Here is a 15,187-nt window from a genome sequence, read left to right as displayed (position 1 = left end):
CACACACACACGAAACTTTCCCAGTTTTTATAGGTCAGTACTGTATGTATTGCCGATTCTGAAGAAAACTACCGAAACCAATAATTGTTCTGCTAACACGTATATGATTGTGTACATGAGATCCCTCTGCCGAAAACCTTCCTTGAAAAGTTTATTGAGAAATATCACGAAGAGCACAATATAATCATTCATTCCACTGAAGGCTAAGACACATAACGGGTGGCGCAATACTTAGGAAATAGTTTATTTCCTTTCCATTCATTCGATTTTGAAATTGTATATCACTTTCCAGCCACTGAAAGTTCACCGAGTCCAGTGAAGAAGACCTAAGAGATGTAGTTTCAACTTGCTATGATTATTCCAACAGCTGTCACGTTTCTGTTGATGCACATAAGATTTTTTTTACAGGTGCATTTGTGCCTTTGATGATAGGGTGTCGATGTCGTCATCTTTCTGAGCATAACATCGAGTATATTTTCCTCGTCATAATAATATCGAATGAAATGAAACATCACCTCATGATAAAGCATAGTATAACAAAAAAGTAAATAGCGTCCAAAATAATTATGTGCAAAAGTGTAAAACTGAGCTGTATGCTGTGAAAGTGTTTGAAACTGTACCCACCGGGAAAGCAGATTTCATCGCTTTTCCGATTATTTTTGACAAGAAACTGATATGGTATGATGTTCAAAGTAAAGTTCATTATAAATCGATAAAGTCAGATTTGTGTCCAGACATCCCATAATTCAACGTTGACGGCAGCAACAACTCGCTGCGATGTCCGACTTTGTCAGCTGATACTAAAGACACACATTTCATCAAAAATTCATAGCGCATTGCGAACTACATAATGAGGTGTACAGCAACGACTTGCATGAAACCAAGGATACTTTTATTTCACAAGGTGTGTACAGCGAAGGTGCATGAGACTGTAAATAACGTATCATAAACTTACAAAGTGACATACACGAGCCCGTGAAGTATATACTTATTGATATACGGCAGTCAAAGTAAACCATGCTTTTTATATGTGGACTACATGGGATTGCATGGCGTTTATTCCAGTAATCATACATTAAAATTAAACAAGCTGTATTCATATATAACCTTATTTCTAATTTGACAAGCTGGGGTAATCTGTTTGCCGAATTCCTTGATGACTGAAGCATTTTTATCCTATCGGGGAGAGATCAGGATATAAAATGATGCCATCAATGGTCAATAATTATGGTCAATGATCATAATATTTGTTATTCGACCTCAAAATGTTTTAATGACGATTTAATCTCCCCTGTCCTGTAATACACACTAGGGTTCGTTCAAAACTCCGCGTATACGCTTGAAAGTCGGTTGTTTTCTGCTGTAATGTCATTTCAGGGCAGCTGTGTATTGTTGAAATTCCCTGATATTATTCGTCAATGGCCGCTTAGAGCGGACGACTGAATTGCCGCATTGCTGGTGGGAAGCACTCCCTCTCGCGACGAGATAAATCCCAGCCTACGCCGTCGTGATCTCGGCTTGCTACATGGCTCGGGATCATCAACATTTACTGCAAGGTAATCGATATTATGCGAGCCAATTTAATCATGTTATTCCCTCGACTGGTTTTCTGATTTCTAAAGGTGGCTCTCACGTCAATATTCAACTGGTTTGGATTTTATAGCTGAGGGAGTCATTTTTGTCTCTCCTTTCTTCTTCTTCTTCTTCTTCTTCTTCTTCTTCTTCTTCTTCTCTCTCCTTCTCTTTCTCTTTCTCTATCACTCACTCCTCTGTCTTTGCAAATTCTGTCCAACAGCAGCATATAATTATTTTCTTTGAAAAATCAACTAAATGGATGTTGCACGGTAATCAACGAGTCTCAAAATGGCTGCAATGAATACGACGGAACAAATAAACAACATTACTGTGTGCCTCAAATCAACAACAGTCAAATACAACTGTTATGAAACTAAAAAAAAAAACTGGTGTCTAGCTGATTTTGCAAGACGCTAAACCGGAAGTTGCGATGACACGAGATATACATGGCTTCAGTCGGAAAGGTATACACGTGTATTGGGCTTCTGTAGTAGTCTCCGCCGAAGTCACTGGATGGAATTGTTCTCAGTTTTCTGGGAAGGCTAGAAGAAGACGAAAGTAAAATAGAGGGAGAAATGAAGAAAAGGGTGGGTATCATATTATTTAGAAAGTATCCTGGTTTGGTCATGTTCATTATTTATAATTCATTTCTTGTTTAAAGGGATGGTAGTGTATTGGCGGGGATGAGGACTTGGCTTTTAACTTCTTGCGAGACCCCAAGAAACCACTTAATGAAATAACAAGAGCATACCATTTAAAGAAGAATTCAAAATTTATTTGATGAAAATCGGTGTTGGGACGGCTGAGACATCTAAAAACAACGTAAAACAAAGCGATCGTAATAAAGGTAGGTCCTACCTTTTATTAGCATCGCTCTGTTTGGGATATCTCAATCATTTCATAACCAATTCTTATCAAATAGATTGTGAATTCCTCTTGGAATCACATGCTCTTTCATATTTCATAAGAGGTCACTCGTCAACTCACCAAAACGAATAATGTTTGAAATGTTAAATTAGGTCTTAACCAAAACTATTAAATACGATCCCTTTAACCTTTTCCTCATTATTGAATATGCTGCATGCAGTTGGCGTACATTTTTAATGGTTCAAATTATAACATTCTCAGCCTCAGTTCCAGATGTTGTCATTATTGTTAGTGTTATCATTACCACTGGTAAGACTACACGTCTTCAGTCATAACATATACAATCTATATAAATATGTGATGAAATTGTGACTACTGTATATCATGCAGACACTCGGTTCTGTATGCATTAGACTATTTATTTCAGGAAAACCTTAAGGGCCCTACAAGGTATTTTCTGTTTTATATGTGTATTTTGTATGTGTATTTTTAGAAGGACAGGCTGCGTTTTTAAATCATGTGGCATATCATCGCCACGTTTTTACTAGTTTGTTCATTCTTATCAACTTGCTTATTAACAGAGGCGTTATGAATAAACATAATATAAGCACACACGCACACACGGACAAAGATGGTGAATATGTATTCGTGTTAACGTGTCGATCATGAAAGGGGTTTACGAGGCATACATAATGGAGTTTTCTTCTGCAGTGCTTTATCCTTGAGAAAAATGATGTATATTTACAATGCGCACCATAAATCATCATTTCAACTGTTGTTCTTATCTTAAAGTTTGTTTTTTTTTCGATTCAAAGGTTTAAATAGAAAAAAAAGGTCGCCGTTTTGTCGCATAAAAAGTTAGCATATTCAGGTTGTGGTCGTATAATTTTTCACGGTTCCTGATTATGAAGCTTAACAGAGGCTATTTTGTTTGTTACTTTCCAATGTCGGGGAGATTTTTATGGAATGAATTTGCTAGTATAGAAAACAAGTTTAAGACTCATTGTCACGTAAATGGTTTCCCGCACCTTGGAAATGCGGGCAGCCGTGTATGTAAGTTTTCCGTTCAAATATCTCTATTGTATAGAATATTCAAAGAGATGTTTAGGAGTGTGTATATAGGGTGATTATTGTACGTATATGATTGATCGGCTTGTCCTGAAAATTAAAGAAATCATAGACAAAATACATCACATATGATTTTAAGGCCAGCGTTTGTAAGCGAAAATCCATGCAGTTGTCTTCGCCTTTGAATCACAAAAACTCTCATGATATGAGGTATGTATATAAAGTATGTACTTATATCTAGTCTAGGTCCAAACATGTTGCGAATTCACGTATTGGCTCCAATATAGCGAAGAATCAAGAAATAAACTAGTAATGCATTATTTCGCCAATAAACTCATTAAATAAACTCATTCAATAAACTCATTCTTATTGGCGAAATAATGCATTACTAGTTTATTTCTTGATTCTTCGCTAAGTATGTACTTATGATTTATACAGCTATAATATGTATACACATACATTGTATTACTCGCGTTGCGCTAAGTTGTGGAAATAAATGAAATGAAATATAATCAATACATACATGTACGTATTTCTTCGGGTATATGAATAATCATAGTTCATGTCAGTGGAACCATACATATTTTTATTTTTTTTTTTATTTTTTTTTTTAGGTTTACTGCCTCGAAAAATGAATTCTGCGTATAATACAGACCCATACATAGCTACAAGACACAAAGTTCAGGTTCCGGACTACCATAAGCCTTATCCAACATATACCCAACCTGAAATATTTTTTTCCAAAGTACTTGTATTGACATTTATCTGATAAGAATAGGTGAATTCAATGCCTCTTCACTCAATTCTTATGGGTAGAACTCCTTTGAATACGGTATCCATAAATTTGAAACATTAGTACGCTTGACTCTTTTGCTTCTGACTGTCCGCTTGGGGGTGGTATTGATTTTGACGCCCCGTCTTGTTTAAGATCAAAAATGTCGTCCTTGCACTTCTTACCTTGTAGATGACGAGCACCGCCGACGAGAAGGCGGCGAGGAAACCCATGACGGAGGCGAATATGACGACGGTGATCTGTGATCCGATGGCGGAGACCAGGGGTCCCATGACGGAAGACACGGTGATTTGGGCCAGGAAGAGCTGGCAGCAGAGACAGGCCACGTCTGTACCGAGACCCCGACGCACTCCGCCTTTCGGGTTCTTGTACTGTGTCATGGTAGTGAGATTGTTGGTGAAGATTGAATAGTGTAAGTTGGAAACATAAACTTTGAATTTATTTGTCATTCAGTAATAGCCACAGCCTAACAGAGAACTTATGCTTCTAAGAACAACACTTTTAATTGATGTCAAAGTTATTCCGTACTTGTGAAGGTACTATATAGGTCCCTTTGTTCGAAAATGTTGTATATTGTCTCTTTTTTAATGTTCAAACAATGACATCACATTTGGTGGAATTCACTTGTAGCTAATACGCCATTTTGAGGTCTCAATGACCCCACCATAATGGTGATCTATCTAATCTGCAAAGAAACTGGTGTCCGATTTCGCTATAAAGTATTCATAGATTCAAGTTGCCTATAATCCACACGATTCACATTAATTTCTTATTTTTCGACTTAGTGATTGCCCTCAAGAATGGCTTACCGAATCACAGTCGTGGAAGCTCGCGAGAATGTTGAAGGGGACGGTGAAAAGCGTGGTGAACTGGATGCCGAACGTGAAGCAGAGGATGAGCACGGCGTACGTGTGGTCGACGAAGACGGCCATGAGACCGTTGCCGACGGCGAAGCTGAGCTGGCCAAATACGTAGAGCGTGCGGTGGCTGAGGATCGTGTCAACCTTCATGTAGAAAACTGGTAGAGAGAGATTCAGTTAAGATTCAGGTCTTGCAAATCGTTTCATTTTTTGCTATGCTTATACATAGTATAGAATAAGAACAGGGTTGACACCAAAGCAGCGTCCGCTATATATGATAAAGCAAACAACCACAACAGAATACAATGTGATAATAATAGTAGTAGTGATGATGATGACGACGATAATGATGAAAATGATATCTACCGTTGTTATAATCATAGTCATAAGCCCAATCATATCATGACCAATTCAGGGCATATTTGTGATCTCGTTCAAAGAACTTAATTTCAAAGAGCAAGGTAGGTTGTATTATCGACATTACTGAAATACAAAAAGTTGTTGCCTGCAAGCTTTTAGTTTGTAGTACACTTTGCGCACCAGTAGATAGAGATCATTTTGTACTAATACAGTATAACAGACATGTTGACTTTCACTGAGATCAACATCTGTGATGTAATGGTTATCCTGGTTATCCTTATAACTGGCGCTTGCCAGCACATTCACCTGCCAGCAACAAAGTGTTCATCAAAGCCTAACATTTGGCAGAAATATACAGAAAAGGTTTATTGATGCATTCATGTCAATTTAATGATGGATGCTTCCCGAGTGCGAATTGACAGACCCTATCTTGGTCACATGGTCTGCGCAAGTTTATTCTTTGTGTGAACATGCATTCTATAAACCTTTGCGTCGGGTATAATAAGCTCATACAATCTGGAAACGAGTGAAGTGCCTTGGAAACGAGTAAAGTGCCTATAGCCAACCGAGAAAAAAAAATTGATTACAAACTGTCTTACAAATAACCTACCAACAAAGACCAATATTCAAAGACAAACTGCGTTCTACGCATTTCTCTTTGCGACACATTCTATCTGATTGATATCTATCGTTTAAACTGATGAACATTCAAAACTATATCGTGTATGAATGCAATGTGAGTGCGTATCAGACTTACTCGCTGAAAGGGATGACGAGAAGGCAAAGACGGCCATTCCCCAGCATCCCATCTTCACCCCCGCGTGGTAGGCTTCATAAGCTGCACTCCCCTCCGGGGCAGTGGGATCGCCTGGAAATGCCGAGTAGCAACGAAATAAAGTTTCGTACAAATTAATGCTAGTCCCTCGTTAAATGTTTCATTGTAATATGATACCAAAACATTACATGTATTTGAACCTAAAATACAGATCGTTTGAAAGTTTGAAAGTCGAACAAAATAAAAGCGTCATATCTGATAGGAGATGTGAATGTAGTTTCTTTTTTTTATCATTAAAACAAAATTTTCTCCAAATTCGTCCCACACATGCTAATTGTATCTGGAAATCGCTGTAAAATGATGAAGAATTGAGTGTCTGTGTCGTCGATATTGAGGATTAACAAAAAAATGAAATTACATTTCGGCGTTATAATAAATAGGATACCGGTACTTCGCTAGCCCTACTCTGAAGATTTCATCAAAATAATGTTCCTTACTTTTAGGTTGAAATGTTAGCTAACTGACAAACACAAACAAACAAACAAATCATAACTGCCTTTTATCTATCTATCTATCTATACATATCCTTACTTTAAATTAAAATAGCTAACTTACGTACAAACATAAACAACAAACAAACAAACAAACAAAACCATATGTGAACAGCGAATCTACATTGGCACCGACGACTGGGGTGGAATACACTCACCATCATACACGGCCTGGCCTACGAAGTCGGTAAAGAAGAGGAGGACGGTAACCATGCCCGCCCAACCGAAGTAGTGGTTGACGCACAGACGCCGCAGCTCCTTGGGCATGTGCAGAATGGACTTCAGGAGGGCAAGGACCGACGTTGGCTCCTCGCCATCGTCGTCCTCCTCGCTCTCTGAATCGACGAGGAAGAGACCACCATTATGATAACTCCAAAAACTTGACATCAATAATGTTAACATCACAGCTGGGACTCATCACCCAAATAATGATAAAAACGTTACTACTGAGGCAGCTGGAAATATTCGCAGTTGTTGTTGTTGTTTTCCTCGCAAATATAGTTCCAATGTATCATGGATATTCTTCGAACAGCATTATTTGATAACAATAGAAAACACTAATACACACTTTAAGTCTAGATCCAAAATCCGGCTCATGACAATTGGCAATGAGTGAACATTTATATAATGCCGACAGGTGAAATGGTAAGGGAAACGGTTTGCTTGTATATGTGTGGATGTACCGAGTGTTTTAAGATACATCACGTCTGTCTGAAAAAGGGAATGAATATTTCCCACTTGATGTCGGGGTTGTAATAGAAAATTCTGCAACAGACAGTGTAATCAGGTGCACAGAAGATTGAAGATTTAACCATGTGACTTCTTTTTCCTTTCGAATATCTGCTTAAACAGTGACATACTTCTGTTGATAATAGGCACTACAAGGATATCTTAGCTTTAATCATAAACACGCTCACCACTAATCAGAGGGAGATCCGAGGTGAGGTTTAATTCGTTCAGAGACCCATTTCCAACACTCCTCCGCGGTGACGTCATACCCGGGGAACTCCCCAATTCACTGGGGATCGTTGAACGCGATTCTACGGAATTCGTCTGATAGTTCCTCGTGTCTCGCCTCGACTCCGACACTTTTCTCCGATCCCGTTTCGGGGGACTGTTTTTCACAATCAGCGGAGCATTCTCGTCGATCACGTCTTCGTCGTCGTGGTGGTTGTTTTGACGATCGCTGGACACTACCAATTTCTCCGTGTCGTCGTTTCTATCGTTGCCTTCGAGAGGCGTTTCGGGAATACTCGTCAAGTTTAGGATGAGGCATATCGTGTAAATGACGACGTTGAAGAAGAAGACGACGCGAAGTTGGCTTCCAAACGCTTTGACGAGCACGGTCGATGTCCAGTCGATGCCGTTGGTGATGTACCCAAGGCCACCACCGATTCCTGGAACGCAGAAACATTGATCGTTAATAATTGACATTTACGCACTAGTCAAAGTGTAAGACCCCGTTTACAGTGCGGGGCTGGGCCGAGCCGCGGCCGAGCCGCGGCCGAGCCCAGCCTCAATTGCGAGGCCGGGCCCCGCAATTTTGTCCATTTACACTGCCGGGCTCGGCGCGCTTTTGATTCAAACCTTTCAATATTTTGTCGTAGTGGCGCTCTGCTTGTAAACAAATGCAATTTGGTATTGTCTGGTTTTCAGACCCTTTGCCAAATGAATTCCGTGGCGACGAAGTCGCCGTTCGGGCAAAGGCCTTTGCCGAAGGAAAGAATCCTTTGCAGGACAAAACCACCTTAAACTATACTAGTTTTCGACGTTGAGGGGGTAAATATTCTGAATAGCAAAATATACATGCAGAGGGTTTGGAAGCCAGACTAAAATTGGCCGCGCAATTGGCCGCGCATTTGGCCCAGTTTGCGTTTACACCAAGAAAAGGCCGGGCTCGGCCGCGGCTCGGCCGCAGCCGAGACCACCTCCAGAGCGAGGCCAAATGCGAGGCCAATTTTGGCCTCGCATTTGGCCTTTTGCGCGTTTACACTGAAGCGGGGCTGGGCACGGCCGCGGCCGAGCCGCGGCCGAGCCTCGCACTGTAAACGGGGTCTATCAGCATGCACGACATTTGACATTGAACATAAAAGTCACTAGTGACGCGCTCCCATGCGGATGTCTCACGATGAATAGCAAATCACATTGTTTCAGTTCGATTCGCCTTCAGAACTTTTCGACTAATCCTGCCAAATCGGTAGAAAGAATGTCACCAATCTCACTGATCAGATCTGTACTATTTTTGCAAGACCAAAACTTCTCAAATTGAGCTGGAGATGTAAATAAATGTGTTTTTGGTCAGTAATTCAGACGATGATCATGATATTTCTAACTAATCATGCACGGCCGTAAGTTTGATACTCGACTAAACTTACAATCAATGGATGACTTTTTCAAACATTCTCAAATGCCAAGCACATGTTCTGCCTATTGGTAATCCAAAAATGCCACAAACACTTGCCCAAGGTTTACCTGACTTTTGCCTGACACAAAAGCAACCTATAGCACACAGTAGGTTAAACGTATTGCAGCAATTTGAAAAAAAAAAAGAAGACTACTGTAGCTTGCCAGTAGTATACAGTTATGATAGAATCAATATCAAAGTAATTACATCCCCCTTACAAGTTTGCCAATTGACACGATAGCGATCAAAATGAAAACGGAAATCAACAATGCAGAAAGAAATTTGAAAGGAGCTGGGATAAGACAAAATCAGTTACTTCTCAGCATACAAAGTCCACAAGGATGACCGAAACAAACAAACAAACAAACAAACATGATCTGAGAAATAAAACAACCACTACTCATTAACATGAATTTGGATTTAAAAAATATCCACAACCCAGAAAATACATTTGCTCATCTCGTGTGACATCTAAAGACTGGACCAGATATTGAGGCTTGGTAAAATGCTTGAAATCCGAGAATAACTCAGACATTGAGGCCGAGCGATCAAAGTTTGATAACGACACTTACCTCCGAGGATGGCCCGGAGGTTGAGGCCCGTGTTGACGTCTTCCAGACCGCAGACGTCGAGGAGGTAGGAGCGAGAGGGACCGTCGGATGAATCGGCGCTTATGTCCAAGACGACCACGCCTATCAGCGTAATGATGATGCCAATTAGGTTATCTATAGGGGACAAGAAAAATACGATAATATTATTCTATAATTGGCGAGATGCATACTGGCGCAGAGTGTAAATAAAGGATGTAACTAGTGGTGCGAAATCTCGTGCATTTCTCGCACTTACGCTGATCTCCAAAACGCTTGAGATGAAAACTATGTCCGATGTGACAAAATTCCAACACCTGATCGAAGTTTGATCTGCTAAGTATGCATGGTAACAGTCCAAGAAGGCATACACCTTTAATTAGCTCTTTCGACAATCCTAAATCGAACTAAATCGAATAAATTGAATTCCATCAAAGACAAATGTGAGCCTTAATACGCCATGTAACCAAAAAAAAAAAAAAAAAAAGAAAAAAAAAAAAGAATATTGCAGGAGCGCCCTACATAATATAGCCATGCGTGGACCCCTACTCTCGATTCTGCCCGGTCACCTCGCTCCTCTTTTTGTTCCTATAGTTCACAGCAGATTGAAAACTTCTCCATTGCAAGATTAACTTATTCTGTGAGCATTTCCCAGAGTAGGCGCTACTTTCAACCTTCAAACGACTAAATGTGACCATGATCAATTCAAAATTCTTTCAACTTTACTTTCCGGTTTGTTTTTGGTTTGTTTGTTTGTTTTTTTTGTTGGTTTTTTTTTGACAAGACATAATCATATATACCCTTTACTTTTTTGGTAACAGGTTGTTATTTCTACGTCGACGTGTATAAGTAGTAGCGTACGTTCCAACCTGTATTGAGAATAATGGTATTAAACTATCGCGCAAGCCTCTTAAGACTGATAGTACCAACCTAACTTCCGATAACTATGAGTCGGTCGGATAAAGGTCAACAAACAAGGTCGCTAGGGAAAAAAAAAAATCTTCAGGAGACGATAGGCGGGTGAGGGGATGGAAATCTATGGTGAAAGATACGCAAGGAATCTATTGAATAAACTTTGCTCCCTACTATTTATACCAAATGCCGAGAGGTCATAATGAAATACTTTGGCAGAAAACAAAAACTGTATACACGCACTGCTATTGTCAAATTTGTCCGTTGTTGTTTTTCATTTAGAGCAGAACTGGTACATGTAGGCCTATATATCTGTTGATATCGAGGGTATTTAAAATGACATGAGTGTGCAGAGGTTCAAGGAGGAGGACACACAATCGCTCACATGCACTCTATCAAACATTGTTGTTGTTTTTTTAAGCAGACGGCAAAGCAGAACGCGATGCCGATTTTTTTTTTTTTTGGTGATAATTCTTTATTCGAATTTCGTACCATTCCATATCATAGAGACAGAAATGTCCACAGAATCAAAACATCATACCAAAACAAACTGCTTTTTATACACAACTGCATTGTACACAATAACGTCAAACTTACACTACATAAATAACAAAATGCATTATCACCACCATTGTGCAAACTAATATCAAATTTCACATTGTAACTCTCCAAAATCAAGGAAACGAAATCCGCTTTTTTTTTTTGCTTAAACACATATTCTCGCACAAGTCCGCGAAACGGGAACATAAAGATCATTTGCTTAAGACACAAAACGGGGCATATTTCACTGTTTCTCTATGAAAAAACAACAAAACAAACAAGGCCATTTGCGAGACAACATACACACATGCACACACACATCCCCACACAATGCCAACATGCACCCCTCCCTCCCCTCCTCCCCCCCCCCCCCCCCCCCCCGTGCCTTCAGCCCTCAGGTCTCAGGTTTTATTCACACTTTAATACCTTTGCAGTATAAATTGCCATTTTGTTTCTCATACAATAAAATACTTTCTACTCATAATATGGAAGTGATGTGGAAATGAAACAATAGAGACGAGGAAAAAACAAGAAAAACACATACACACACACACACGCACGCACGCACACGCACACACACACACACACACAGATTCGTTGATACCAGTGGAAGCGATTTATGTTTTATAGTCTGATGCTGTCGTCCAAAAGCGTGTTCAGAAGTCCGTGTGTTGATTCAAATACATACACAATTTGGTCAATGGTCAGAGATCGAGCTCAAGTGCGATAGTGATGATAAACATGTATATTACGGGTGTTATTGCAATACGAATCGGTCTTCCGTATTGTAGTAGTCAATAGTCATTCTAGTCCGCTAATGGCACTCGGCTGGTTGCGTGATTGATATTAGCCGAGTACTCCTTGGAATCCGTGCATTGAACTGACTTCAAATCAATGCTACATGATCCAAACTAATTCGAAATAAAACGCCCTTACGCAGACGATAACGTCCCAAAATGTTGACGCTGAAATGTGGTATAAGAGTTACCAAGCACTGATGACGCAATCCATCATTTCGTCCGATCAGAAGCTATAGCGATCAGAGGCGCAACATGTTAATGTACACTTTTGAAACACGTCATCGTACGGATTACAATGAAAACATCAGCCAACAAGCCTATTCATGGCTTTTCCCTGCACGATATACAACTTCAAACAAATTAGCTGCCCGTGATCATGCGACTGTTAAATTCAGGCTACACGATGTTTGAGATTGGTGGGAATTTGAATATAGTCAGGTATACCGAAGAGTTCTGCGTTGCTTCGTTGCGCATGCTGCATTGATCATCCGTGCGATATGCAAATCATAACAGAATATCACAGTGCATTTTTGACGTGTTTCAGATTTTCGAGTTTGGATTGTTGGCTGATCATGAACGGCCTGGAAGGGCAGTTTCGGACAAAGACGTAGCTTCATAGGGTACGCTAACCACGGTCTGTCAATACCAAAGTCAACCATCACAGAGCAAGATGTCAGTAGAATAAGGGTCTCGAAGGAGTCAAAATATTGAGTTCACAGGTGCAACATAATAGGGAACAGCTATTATAGGAAATCATTTTCTCGGGATGGGGAGGAAGTCGTTTCCTCGCTTGGGGGGGGGGGGGTTCACTTTGGCAATTTATTTGAATGCTCGAAATGAGAGAGCGACAAAGGCAAGAATACATGATGCAATCTTTGCTGGTATTTTAGGTCATTTCACGTGCTGACAGCTGACTGATATGTGTAAAGATGCACTTTGTTGTCTTGTCACTCCATACAGTGAAAAAAAGTGAATTTTACATTTGAAACGGGAAGCAGAGAGAGAGAAAAAAAAATGTATTAACATATTGTTTTAAAACAGATGTGATAATTGACTGAGTTCATGGCGTCACATTGCAACAATCTTCTTACCCTCTTTCCTCAAATTTTATCTCGAAATAACAATATATATTGTTGATGCTGTTGTTTATTGCGTTTTCATTCTTGTTTTGAACTACCAGCTATGGAAAGATAAATCTCTAAAACATGCCTTAGTAGAATGCAAGAGGACACCCAGAAACATGTTTTGTTGTTCTTGCTGTGTTTTCTTTTTGATTGAGTTACACATGAACAAGAAAGGGAGGATGCCCGACCTTGAGTCTGACTAAGACTATAATCTGATTTGGCGTATCATTTTCAGTATACTATGGGATATAGAGCGAGTTGACTATGTACGATAGATATTGTGATATTACATCACAGCCCTAGAACAGGGTGTGGCCGTTTTTCTCACCTTGGCTGTCTTTGTCGCCGATTGCAGCACCAATGTCTCCCCCGTTGAGGTACAGAGACACGCCCACCAACGTACCGATACCAAGCGCCAAGATAAAGGGCCTCCTCCTCCCCCACGAACACCGGCACCTGTCGCTGGTGGAGCCTATCAGGGGGTTCATGAGGAAGCCGAATATTGGCGCCACGAAGAAGGCAATGCCGTAGAGCTTGGTGGGGAGGCCAAGCTGGAGAAGGATGGGCGTGACCATGGCTGTCTCCGTGGCGTAGCAGAACTCCAGGCCCAGCTGAATGGCATTGTTGCGAGCGAGCTGCCACAGGCTCCGCTTGGGCGGAGGCTCAGCCCTCCGCGCGTGGCGCGCCCTGGAGGGCTGCACGGTGAGGCTGCTGATGCTCCACGAAGACCGCCGGGATCGCACGACCAGTGAAGGACGTCGAACAGGACTTCCTATCGACGACGTCGAATCATTTCGATGGCGAGGGGATGCCGAGTCACCGATGCTGATTGAGAGTGAACGGCGTTTGATTACCTGGTACGGTATGCCTGCATTTTCTGTTTCCGCGGACGGGGGAGAGGTGCCGGAGTTGTCGGGTATGCGTACAGGGTAAGACTTGAGGCGCCCCGAGCTGGTCGGAACGCTGGCTGAGTAGAAAGTGCTGCCACTGTCCCCATGATTGGAATGCATCACCTGAGAGTGTGTACTGACAACCCGTGACGTCACAACTATCAGAGCGAAGGATACAGAAACAAGCAGAATTGACAAGGACTGCTACTATTAAACTGCGCTCTCTTCTACTACGCACTCTTGAATGGAGGTATAGACATGTACACTAATTCTCCAGCCAGCCTCGGTGTCGACCGTCCAATATCAAACGCGCGGGCCAACTGCGGTGCTGAAAACGGTGCTGACTCTTTTGCGGAGTAGCAATGAGGGCAAATTTGGCCCAAATCGCAAGGCAACCGGAAAATAGGTTATCTTGGCAAAGCTTGAAGGAGCGCTGGATACAAAGGTCACATCCTCCACTTACCTACGGAGCACATTGATAAGTCAATGACACACGCGCAATCACGCCGTCTCGCTCTCGACTCGGGCTGAACACGTGGTTCGCAGACGGAGAGATGCCTGGATCCAACGTGGAAGACACAACACACAAACGCAAGAGGTCACGTTCGATCGACCCACACAACTACACGGTCACGGTGCGTTAACCACCGCATTTACTTCTTTTATCGTTATATCACCTGTCGCAGAAGTACAATAGTTTTTCAGAACCCGATGATGAGCATGTCTCGAGGGTAGGAGTTCAAACATGTGTTTTGTTTTGTTTTTTTCCTGGATGTCAATTACTATGCATTTTGATAAAGAGCGAGAGAAATAAACAGATTGATTACTATAAGTCAGATTTTTTTTTCTGTCACGTAGCTACAGCAATGATTGATGGATTTGATCCATTTGTTATTGTAAAATCTATAGATAGGCCTATTTAGATCATACTAAATTCGTGGACCAATTAATGTCGTGCATGCATTTTCTATAAAGAATTATAGTTTTTTTTTTTCCTCTGACAAAACGTGTTCTCTGTTTGATTTGCTCTTTGTTGTAATGATCTTTGATTGATACTTACTCTGCTTGCAAACCTCATACG

General features: G+C 41.0%; 1 protein-coding gene across 1 annotated transcript; it reads right to left on the bottom strand.

Annotated features, from left to right (window-relative positions):
• Positions 1-554: 554 nt before the first annotated feature.
• Positions 555-14,981, bottom strand: LOC140246278 (membrane-associated transporter protein-like). The gene is made up of 8 exons (XM_072325742.1): positions 13,545-14,981; positions 9,826-9,978; positions 7,767-8,246; positions 7,008-7,184; positions 6,281-6,391; positions 5,113-5,321; positions 4,468-4,674; positions 555-2,117 (listed from the first exon to the last, which is right to left on the bottom strand). Exons 1-8 carry the CDS (start codon positions 14,224-14,226, stop codon positions 2,082-2,084), a joined length of 2,055 nt encoding a protein of 684 aa, XP_072181843.1. The 5' UTR covers positions 14,227-14,981; the 3' UTR covers positions 555-2,081.
• Between the last annotated feature and the right edge of the window lie 206 nt (positions 14,982-15,187).

This window comes from Diadema setosum, chromosome 2, assembly GCF_964275005.1.
Source record: "Diadema setosum chromosome 2, eeDiaSeto1, whole genome shotgun sequence".
Classification (NCBI taxonomy): Eukaryota; Metazoa; Echinodermata; class Echinoidea; order Diadematoida; family Diadematidae; genus Diadema; species Diadema setosum.
The sequence above is the reverse complement of the archived record's forward strand: the minus strand, read 5'-3'. Positions and strand labels throughout refer to the sequence as shown.